Raw genomic sequence first — 11,827 nt, 5'->3', positions numbered from 1 at the left:
TTGGTAAGTGGAAGGTGCCAGACTCAAAAAAACTAAGAGGCTACATAGTGAAAGATTCTGTTTATATGATACCCTGAAATAAAGATCAGTGGTTATGAGGGGATAGTAGTGAAGGTGGAGGGGTTGAATACCAAGGAGGATACCAAGGAATTTTGGGGGGGGTGATAGGTGGTGGTATTTACACAACTGCTAATCAAAACTCATAGAACTGTACTCTAAAAAAGGTGACTGTTACTGCATGTAAATTATGCCATCATCATCATTATCATGTGTTCGTTTGAGTTTCCCTGAAACAGTTCCTGAGATGAGAATTTGGGTGCAAGTAGTTTATTAATCAATGGTTAGTATGGTGAGGAAGTGGAGAAGTGCAGGGAAGAGAGGAAATTGCTCATTCCAATGGGGGTCTTTTTGAGACTCTAAAACGCACCTCAGAATTGTCCTGTCCTACCAAAGGGAGAGAACACTGATATGTTTATCCACCAATTCCCATCCCTCATGAATTAAAGTTGCTCTTGGGGGTTTCCACTCCCTGGTACTCCTCTGCAGCCAGAGAAATCCCTCAGGGAAGGAGACTCAGGTGTTTCAGGAGATCTCCAGGGTGGGCTGAAGGGATCTTCATGGGTATCAATAGCATCTGCTGCAATGTTTTCATTGATTATGAAGCATTTAAAAGAAAGCCCTCTCCTATTGAAGTAGGACTTGAGAATTGTATGAACCTTGATATCCTACTGATTAGTTCTCAAGACAGTCTCATCGAACCCATTAATACCACATAACCAGCATGCTGTTGTGTTTCCTCTGCATGGCTGGTTTTGTGCCTTCAGGGTCCCTACTCCTTTCATTTTCCAAACCATTCTTTTTGGTTCTATGGAGCCAAATCCCATGTATCTCTTTTTGACAGAGAGACAGAAGATGTCTGATAGGAACATATATGACTGCCGACCAGGGTATCTCATTGACTTAAGGAGCATTACCACTTGGGGGGCAACCTTAGAGACAAACGGTTCTCCACATTCCTGGTTTGCTGGTTTGAGGATGCTTCTACAGGAGAAAGAGTAGGCAGATGTCAGCTGGACTTGCTAGGTTGCAGGTGACAGACTGTGGGTAACAGACAGTCCAGGGCACCTGACTCAAGCTGGGCTTTATTGCCTCTAGAAGTCCAAGAAAGATTTGGTACATTAAGATGAAGAAGATTTAAGACATGTGTAGGCCTCACAAACAATCTGAAGTAGGGTCTTAAGTGTCTCTGCAGCCTTGTGTCAACTCAATCCACTTGCAGACCTGCTTTCTCCACAGGTCAGGGCATGGGTGCTGGCTGCTGCTGGCATTATATCCTAGAGCTCCAAATTACTAGAAAAGCCTGAGTTGATTCTCTTGGTTCCAAGTCAAAAATCATGGGGAGGAGCTCATTGGCCTGGCTTTGGTCAGATCCCTGGACTGGTCAACCGTGGGGTATAAGAACATAACCAATCCCACAAGATCATGCCTCTGGAATAAGGGGTATTTTTTCAGAGGATGGGGTGGTGATGTTTGGCAGGCAAAAATAAATCAGTAAGAGAAAGAAAAAATAATGCGAGAGTCAAGACATAATATATTAATACTTTTATATTATTCAAATGAAAGATCTGCATGAAGAAGGATAGGTTAGTCAATGCTGCAGACATAAATCAATTCTCAAGTTCCATGGTTTCTCATTCACAAAATGTTCAACATGGGCAGGATGGTTCTACTCAATATTGTAGCAATGCCATCTAGAACATGCAGTTGCCACAGTAGTGAAATAAAGCGGAGGAAAAATATTAACTCTTAAGTGCCTTGGGCCCAGAAGTGCCACATGTCTCTTCTTTGTGGTCTCCTGGCTAGAACTAGTCTCACAGCCCCAACCCAACTGCAAAGCATGCTGAGAGATGTGGGGAGCACATCCGAATTTGGTGAGGACTAACTGTCAAAAGTCATCATTGGTTGGGCGTGGTGGCTCAGGCCTGTAATCCCAGCACTTTGGGAGGCCGAGGCAGGCGGATCACTTGAGTCCAGGAGTTCAAGACCAGCCTGGCCAACATGGTGAAACCCCATCTCTACTAAAAATACAAAAATTAGCCGGGTGTGGTGGTGCATGCCTGTAGTCACAGCTACTTGGGAAGCTGAGGCAGGAGGATCACCTGAGCTGGGGATGCAGAGGTTGTAGTGAGCTGAGATTGCACCACACCATTGCACTCCAGCCTGGGCCACAGAGCAAGACCCTGTTTCCAAAAAAAAAAAAAAAAAGTCATTGTTGCTGCTCCACAATCAAATTGTTCACAAGGGACAGGAATGGTCAGAGGACACTTCAAAGAGAAGGGAGAATTTGTCTCGGGTTTTAGAGGAGCCTCGGGTCGTAGAGGAGACTTCTGGCTTGGGTAATTGGAGGGAAGAGGGAAGGCAGTAGCATTTCTTGGTGCTTTTAAAAGACATGAAAAAGTTCAATTTAGTAGGGTGGAAATTTGTATAAAGGTGAAATTGGAGAACCAGATTGGGACAAGATTGCAGAATGCCTTGAATGTTTAGCTGAGGACATGAATAGGTAGGAACTGAGGTATGACTGAAAGCTTTTCAGCCAGAGACTAACATGAACTAGGTGAAAATGTCAAGAAGATTGATGTAGCAGCAATGTGTAGCTTGGCTTATGTTATTCTATGCACAGTCTAATGGTGAGCACTCTGTTGACCTTAAAACATTCTTTAGAGAACTTCCATTTCTGGTAAAATGGCAGGCTAGATAGCCCGAAAAAAAGATCCCATTACAAAACACCTCAGATACAAGGAGACACAAATCCAGATGGCACTGGAGGCTCATTTTGTCTCCCACACTTAGCAAGAGGCTGCCTCAGCAGGTCTGTGTTTGCTCAGCAGAAGAACAGGTTTGCTGTTGGCTGAGCTCCAGAGGCTCTTCCTTTAGAACAAACTGGTTTCATTGACCAGGAAGCCCCTATTGTTATAGCCTAATTTCTCAATCAGTTAGAGGTACCTTGTACAAGCACATGGATCCACAAGACAGCAAGATGATGTGGGACCCATGTACTCTGCTGATGTTCTGCCTGTAAGTTTCCCAGTAAATTTCACCTTAGGTTTACACCACATGTTGCTAGTGGTGTGCCTGTCTGTGTCCTTTACATGGCAAGATAAATATCTTTTTATTTTATTTATTTATTTATTTGAGATGGAATCCTGCTCTGTTGCCAGGCTGGAGTGCAGTGGCACAATCTTGGCTCACTGCAACCTCTACCTCCCGGGTTCAAGTGATTCTCCTGCCTCAGCCTCCCGAGTAGCTGGGACTACAGACTCACGTTACCATGCCCAGCTAATTTTTGTATTTTTAGTAGAGATGGGGTTTCACCTTGTTGGCCAGAATGGTGTCTATCTCTTGACCTCATGATCCACCTGCCTTGGCCTCCCGAAGTGCTGGGATTACATGAGTGAGCCACCGCACCCGGCCAAACATCTTTTTATTTTATTTTTATTTTTTATTTTTAGACACAGGGTCTTGCTCTGTCACCCAGGCTGGAGTACAGTGGAATGATCATGGCTCACTGCAGCCTCAAACTCCTGGGCTCAAACAATCCTCCTGCCTGAGCCTCCCAAGTAGCTGGGACTACAATTGTGAGCCACCACGCCTGGCTAATTGAGTTCAAGACCAGCCTGACCAACATGGTGAAACCCCATCCCTACTAAAAATACAAAAAAAAATTAGCTGGGCGTGGTGGCACGCACCTGTAGTCCCAGCTACTCAGGAGGCTGAGGCAGGAGAATTGCTTGAACCCAGGAGGCAAAGGTTGCAATGAGCCGAGATCATGCCATTTCACTCCAGCCTGGCCGACAGAGCAAGATTCCATCTTAAATAAATAAATAAATAAATAAATAAATAAATAAATAAATAATAAATTCATAGAGATGGAGTCTCACTATGTTGCTCAGGCTGGTCTTGAACTCCTGGCCTCAAGCGATCCTCCCACCTCAGCTTCCCAAAATTCAGGGATTACAGCCATGAGCCACTGTGCTTGGCTCATGTTTTAAAATGTATATCCAAACTGGTAACAAAGTAAGGGAAAACCTCAGAGGCCAAAAGTTGAATGCCACAAACTGGAAGAAGATATTTACAACCAACAAATAATACACATCTAAAATATGTGAATAATTCTTAAAAATTAGTAAGAAGAGACCGGGTGTGGTGGCTCACACCTGTAATCCCAGCACTTTCGGAGGCTGAGGTGGGCAGATCACCTGAGGTCAGGAGTTCAAGACCAGCCTCAACATGGAGAAACTCTGTCTCTACTAAAAATACAAAATTAGCCGGGCATGGTGGTTGCATGCCTGTAATCCCAGCTACTCAGGAGGCTGAGGCAGGAGAATTGCTTGAACCTAGGAGGCGGAGGTTGCGGTGAGCCAAGATCGCGCCATTGCACTCCAGCCTGGGCAACAAGAGTGAAACTCTGTCTCAAAAAAAAAAAATTAGTAAGAAGAAGACATACAATCCAAGGAGAGAAATGGACAAAAGATAAGAATAGGCACTTCACGGCCAGACTCAGTAGCTCACGCCTGTAATCCCAACACTTTGGGAGGCTGAGATGGGTGGATCACAAGGTCAGGAGATCGAGACCATCCTGGCCAACATGCTGAAACCTCATCTCTACTAAAAATAAAAATTAGCTGGGCATGGTGGCATACACCTGCAGTCCCAGCTACTCAGGAGGCTGAGACAGGAGAATCGCGTGAACCTCGGAGGCAGAGGTTGCAGTGAGCCGAGATTGCACCATTGCACTCCAGCCTGGGGACAGAGTGAGACTGTCTCAAAAAAAAAAAAAAAAAGAATAGGCAATTCACAGAAGAAAAAGAAAACATGGAACATATGATTTCATCAGTAAATCAGAGAAATAGAAAATTAAAACCACAGCATCATTTTATATTTTATACTGATTGAAAATTGAAAGTCTGGCAGTTTCCTGTATAAGCTACACCTCACGGTAATCAAGTAATTGATAATGAAATATTTCTCTTCAGAGAAACAGTCTGCTAATATATTGAAAAGGAATGATAGAATCTCACAATTTTGCAATCTCCGATGAAATAATGAACTAAGCACTGATTATCAATAATTGCTGCCTTAATACACAAAACAGACACAACAAAATGTTTCGTGCCTCCTAATGGAAGAATATACCACCACTTAAGAAATGTTCTTATTGGAAATTTGATCAACCCTCTGGATCTAACACACATATTGCTGGAACATGTTACACAGCACCATGTGACTGTATTCAACAAAACCCAGACTGAGGCCGGGCGCGGTGGCTCACGCCTGTAATCCGAGCACTTTGGGAGGCCAAGGCGGGCAGATCACGAGGTCAGGAGATCGAGACCATCCTGGCTAACACGGTGAAACCCCGTTATCTACTAAAAATACAAAAAATTAGCCAGGTGTGGCGGCGGGCGCCTGTAGTCCCAGCTACTTGGGAGGCTGAGGCAGAAGAATGACGTGAACCCAGGAGGCGGAGCTTGCAGTGAGCCGAGATCGCGCCACTGCACTCCAGCCTGGGCGACAGAGCGAGACTCCGTCTCAAAAAAACAAAAAACAAAAAAACAGAAAACAAACAAAAAAAAAACACAAAAAAACCCCAAAAAAACCCAGACTGGGAAATTGCAGAACACACCACCTGGTGTGTTCACCAAATAAATTGCAAGAAAGGGGACAAGATGGTTTTTATTTGGAACCTGATTTGAGTGACAATAAAACAAGCAAACAAATTTTTAAAAATGTGACAACTGAAATTAGATCATGTAATGGATATTTCATGATATTAAAGAATTATTACAATACTTTAGGCGTGATAGTGGTATTGTTCTTATGTTTTTAAAGAGTGCTACAAAGGAACCTTCTGGAGGAGCTGGAAATAGTCTAGATCTTGATAGCGCTAGTGGTTTCACAGTTGTGTACATGTACATGTAAAAAAAAATCACCATTCACTAAGTTGTACTCTTAAGATTTGTGTACAGGTTCAGGCATGGTGGCTCATGCCTGTAATCTCAGCAATTTGGGAGGCCGAGGAGGGCAGATCACTTGAGGTCAGGAGTTCAAGACCAGCCTGGCCAACATGGTGAAACCCTGTCTCTACTAAAAATTCAAAAATTAGCCAGGCGTGGTGGTACATGCCTGTAATCCCAGCTACTTGGGAGGCTGAGGCAGGAGAATCACTTGAACCTGGGAGGTGGAGGTTGCAGTGAGCTGAGACTGTGCCACTGTACTCCAGCCTGGATGACAGAAAGAGACCCTGTATCAAAAAAAAAAAAAAAAGTTTTGTGTGCTGTACTGTATGTTTTATCTCAAATTTTAAAAGGCAGAGTCCTTATTTTTTAGGGATGCATTATGAAATGTTCGCAGATGAAGCTAATCTCAGATATCTGAGATTAGCTTTCGAATATTCCAAAATAGCCCATGGTAGATTGGCCATGAGTTGGTAAATGTTGAAGCCAGGGGATAGTTTATAATATAATTCTTGTACATGTGTGAACATTTCCATAATATAAAGTTTTTAAAGAATGTCTGGCAAGATAATGTTGCTAAGTATAGAACAATGGAAAGACTCATAAACTGCTGGTGACAATGTCAATTGTAAATTGAATGACAATTTCATATTCTCTAATAAAACTGAAGATGGGTGCTATAACTCAGCAATTTCTCTGAGGTTATAACCTACACAAACACTAGCAGGTGTGCTTATAGATGTCTGTGCATGTAAAACACTTCAGACATGGTTTATAATAAACCAAAAGAAAAAGAGAAGGTGCTATAGTCTGAATATGTCCTCACAAATTCATGTGTTGGAAACTTAATACCCAATGCAACAGTGCTGGGAGGTGAGGTCTTTTGAGAGATATGTGGGTCATGTGGGCTCTGCCATCATGAGTAGATTGATGCCATTATGAAAGGAATTGATGGTGGGAGTTCAGCCATTTTCACCCTTCTCTCCTTCCTTCAACCATGTGAGGACCCAGTGTTCCTCCTTTCAGAAAATGTAGCATCAAGGTACCATCTTGGAAGCAGAGGGCAGCTCTCACCAGACAAGGATCCTCCTCGCACCTTGATCTAGATAGAGTTCACAGCCTCCAGACTGAGAAAAAAAATTCTGTTCTTTATAAATTACTCAGTCTCAGGTATTTTGTTACAGCAATGGACTAAAACAGAAAGAAACAACTCAAAGATCAACTGACAGAAGAATGAATAAATAAATTGTGATGAGGCCAGGTGCGGTGGCTCACGCCTGTGATCCCAGCACTTTGAGAGGCTGAAGGGGGCAGATCACGATGTCAAGAGATCGAGACCAACCTGGCCAACGTGGTGAAACCCTGTCTCTACTAAAAATACAAAAATTATCTGGGTGTGGTGGCACGCGCCTGTAGTCCCAGCTACTCGGGAGGCTGAAGCAGGAGAATTGCTTGAACCCAGGAGGTGGAGGTTGCAGTGAGCCAGATCACACCACTGCACTCCAGCCTGGTGACAGAGCGAGACTGTGTCTCAAAAAAAAAGAAAAAAAAATTGTGATGTATTCCCCTAATGATAGTCTGTGTAGCAATGAATGAGTTACAGCTATACTTAGTAACACAGATGAATCTCACAAAATTAATGAGCAAAAGTTTTGCAGGTTGCAGAAGAATATTATAGTAATACCATTAATTAAAGGTTCAAAATGTGTAAAACAGAATAATGCATTTTAGGGATCTGTATATGTAGTTAAACTATAAAGAAAAGCAAAGGCATGATAAACACAATGATAAACACAGGGTGGTGTAATTGGGGAGGGGCCTACAAGGTGTTTCCAAGTTTCTGATAATATTCTCCTTCTTAAGCTGGGTGATGATACATAGGTGCTTATCTTAATAATGTTTTATGCCAAACACACAACATGTCATAAATATATATATATATTTTTTTTTTTTTTTATAAGAAAATTGTGGGTTTTTTTGTTGTTTTTGAGACAGGATCTCACTCTGTCATCCAGGTTGGAGTGCAGTGGCATGATCATGGCTTACTGCAGCCTTGACCTCCCAGGCTCAAGGGATCCTGACACCTCAGCTTTTTTTTTTTCTTCCAACAAACAAGTATTTATTGAGTGCCTACTATGTGCCAGGCACTGTTCTAGACCCCCCCAGAAGAAAAAACAAAAAACAAGATAGAGGCAGCAAACACAAATTCTGAGGGAGAGGAAACGGGCAGTTGAGTAAGACGGCTAAGGGAACTGGGAAGCGTGAGGTGATGGGGACTCTGCCTTAGGCCTCCTCTTTGGCCTCCTCACCGAAATCCTCCGCCTCTTCTGCGGTGGCATCCTGGTACTGCTGATACTCAGAGACGAGGTCGTTCATGTTGCTCTCAGCCTCGGTGAACTCCATCTCGTCCCTGCCCTCGCCTGTGTACCAGTGGAGGAAGGCCTTCCGGCGGAACATGGCAGTGAACTGCTCCGAGATGCGCTTGAAGAGCTCCTGGATGGCTGTGCTGTTGCCAATGAAGGTGACTGCCATCTTGAGGCCACGAGGTCGGATGTCACAGACAGCTGTCTTGATATTGTTGGGGATCCATTCCACAAAGTAGCTGCTGTTCTTGTTCTGCACGTTAAACATCTGCTCATCGACCTCCTTCATGGACATCCGACCACGGAAGTCAGCAGCCACGGTGAGGTATCGGCCGTGGCGGGGGTCACAGGCAGCCATCATGCTCTTGGCATCGAAGACCTGCTGGGTGAGTTCCGGCACTGTGAGAGCTCGATACTGCTGGCTTCCATGGCTGGTGAGAGGGGCAAAGCCAGGCATAAAGAAATGGAGACGTGGGAAGGGGACCATGTTAACTGCCAACTTGCGGAGGTCAGCATTGAGCTGGCCAGGGAAGCGGAGGCAGGTGGTGACACCACTCATGGTGTCTGAGACGAGGTGGTTCAGATCCCCATAGGTTGGTGTGGTCAGCCTCAGAGTGCGGAAGCAGATATCATAGAGGGCCTCGTTGTCAATGCAATAGGTCTCATCAGTGTTCTCTACCAACCGATGGACAGAGAGGGTAGAATTGTAGGGCTCGATCACTGTGTCAGACACTTTGGGTGAAGGCACCACACTGAAGGTATTCATGATGCGATCAGGGTATTCTTCTCGGATCTTGCTGATAAGGAGAGTGCCCATTCCAGAGCCTGTGCCCCCACCCAGTGAGTGGGTCAGCTGGAAGCCCTGCAGGCAGTCACAGCTCTCTGCCTCCTTCCATACCACATCCAGGACGGAATCAACCAGCTCGGCGCCCTCTGTGTAGTGGCCTTTGGCCCAGTTGTTACCTGCCCCAGACTGACCAAATACAAAGTTGTCTGGTCTAAAGATCTGGCCAAAAGGACCTGAGCGAACAGAGTCCATGGTCCCAGGTTCTAGATCCACCAGGATGGCACGAGGAACATATTTGCCACCTGTGGCTTCACTGTAGTACACGGAGATGCGGTCCAGCTGCAGGTCGCTGTCCCCGTGGTAGGTGCCAGTGGGGTCGATGCCATGTTCATCACTGATCACCTCCCAGAACTTGGCACCGATCTGGTTGCCACACTGACCAGCCTGGATGTGCACGATTTCCCTCATGTTTAAAATTTAATTTTTTTGCTCACTTCAAGGTATGTACCAGGCAAGAAAATAAGTAATTTTTTTTTCTCTGCAGGTCGCAGGCTGGAAAGTTGGAATACGCCCTAGAGGCTGGAGCAGCAAGGTGCAAACGTGGCGGCAGGAAGGTTCTCGACACCTCAGCTTCTTGAGTAGCTGGGACTACAGGCATATGCTACCACACCTGGCTAATTTTTGTATTTTTTGTAGAGACGAGGCTTCACCATGTTACCCAGGCTGATCTCAAACTCCTGAGCTCGATCCTCCCACCTTGGCCTCCCAAAGTGCTGGGATTACAGGGATGAGCCACTACAGCCAGTCAATAAAATTACTTTTAAAAGCCATTTCCTATTGTTTTTCAGCAGCCTTAGGACCTGCCTCATAGGTGACGACATGGTATGATGCAAAAATACTGGACCATCAGGAATTTAGGAAACCTGGGTTTTAGATCCAGTTGTGTCACTAAGGAGTTCTGTAACTTGGCACAAATCACTTAACTCACTTAATGCAAGTTCCTTTATCTAGAAAATGAGCGAATCCACATTTCCCAACTATGTTCTTCAGAACACTAGTTCTAAAATATGTTAATAGACATTTTGTGGCAACCAAAAAAAGTTTTGTGGTCTGAGGAACTCCAGATTAAACAATAATAAGAGTGTTTCCTTATAACAGGACTTCTCAGAGCCTTGAATATACAATTATAAGTTGTGAATCTCCGAGAGAGGAATATAGATTTTTTTTTTCTTTTTTTTTGAAACAGAGTCTCACTCTGTCGGCCAGGTTGGAGTGCAGTGGCACGATTTCGGCTCACTGTAACCTCTGCCTCCCAGGCTCAAGCAATTCTCCTGCCTCAGCCTCCTGAGTAGCTGGGATTACAGGCATGTGCCACCATGCCCGGATAATTTTTGTATTTTTAGTAGAGACAGGGTTTCACAATGTTGGCCAGGCTGGTCTCAAACTCCTGACCTCAGGTAATCTGCCCACGTTGGCCTCCCAAAGTGCTGGGATTACAGGTGTGAGCCACCGTGCCCAGCCAGGAGTATAGAATTTTCAAAAGTTAGTTTGCACCACAGAATCATGTTATCTCTCTGTGTGTTTTTGTTTGTTTGTTTGTTTGTTTGTTTTGACACACAGTCTTGCTGTGTTGCCCAGGCTGGAGTGCAGTGGCGTGATCTTGGCTCACTACAAACTCTGCCTCCCAGGTTCTAGTGATTCTCCTGCCTCAGCCTCCCAAGTAGCTGGGATTACAGGCACCCACCACCACGCCTGGCTGATTTTTGTATTTTTAGTACAGATGGGGTCTCACCATGTTGGCCAGGCTGGTCTTCAACTCATGACCTCAGGTGATCTACCTGCCTCGGCCTCCCAAAGTGCTGGGATTACAGGTGTGAGCCACTGAGCCTGGCCGACAGTATATATCTTTGATATGACATGATGAAAATGGCGCTTTCTGTCTCTGGTCTTTCTCCCTGAAACTTATAACGTCAGTCTCAAGAAAAACATCAGAAAAATTCTAATGGAGAGAAATTCTGAAAAATACCTTATCAGTGCTTCTTGAAATTGTTAAGCTCGTCAAAAACAAGGATGCTTTGCAGATGCTGGGGCCACCCAGAGCCCTATGCCACAAGTCACAGTCAACCCCACCATGTTCTTTGACATCGCCATTGACGGCGAGACTTTGAGCTGCATCTCCTTTGAGTTGTTTGCAAAGTTCCAAAGATAGCAGAAAACATCCATGCTCTGAGCACTGAAGAGAAAGAATTTGGTTATCAGGTTTTCTGCTTTTACAGAATTATTCCAGGGGTTCTGTGTCAGGGTATGTATGAACTTCACAAGCCACAATAGCACCGGTGGCAAGTCTATCTACAAGGAGAAATTTGAAGGTGAGAACTTCATTCTGAAGCATACGGGTTCTGGCATCTTGTCCATGGCAAATGCTGGACCCAATACAAGCAGTTCCCAGTTTTTCATCTGCACTGCAAGATTGACTGGTTGGATGGCAAGCATGTGGTCTTTGGCAAGGTGAAAGAAGGCATGAATATCATGGAAGCCATGGAGTGCTTCAGGTACAGGAATGGCAAGACCAGCAAGAAGATCACCATTGCTGACTGTGGATCATTCTAATAAATTTGACTTGTGTTTTATTTTAACTACCAGGCCTTTCCTTCTGTAGCTCA

At 44.7% G+C, this 11,827-nt stretch overlaps 1 protein-coding gene across 1 annotated transcript; it reads right to left on the bottom strand.

Moving 5' to 3' along the window:
- Window positions 1–8,104: 8,104 nt before the first annotated feature.
- On the bottom strand, window positions 8,105–9,747 carry LOC101151578 (tubulin beta chain-like). Its single transcript, XM_055348344.2, has one exon. The coding sequence runs from the start codon at window positions 9,630–9,632 to the stop codon at window positions 8,298–8,300; it is 1,335 nt and encodes a 444-aa protein (XP_055204319.2). The 5' UTR covers window positions 9,633–9,747; the 3' UTR covers window positions 8,105–8,297.
- Window positions 9,748–11,827: the final 2,080 nt, after the last annotated feature.

This window comes from Gorilla gorilla, chromosome 7 (assembly GCF_029281585.2).
Source record: "Gorilla gorilla gorilla isolate KB3781 chromosome 7, NHGRI_mGorGor1-v2.1_pri, whole genome shotgun sequence".
Taxonomy (NCBI): domain Eukaryota; kingdom Metazoa; phylum Chordata; class Mammalia; order Primates; family Hominidae; genus Gorilla; species Gorilla gorilla.
The sequence above is the reverse complement of the archived record's forward strand: the minus strand, read 5'-3'. Positions and strand labels throughout refer to the sequence as shown.

What these genes read in the sequence shown, in the direction of transcription:
- LOC101151578 (XM_055348344.2), bottom strand. Translation starts at nt 9,632, where the DNA reads ATGAGGGAAATCGTGCACATCCAGGCTGGTCAGTGTGGCAACCAGATC.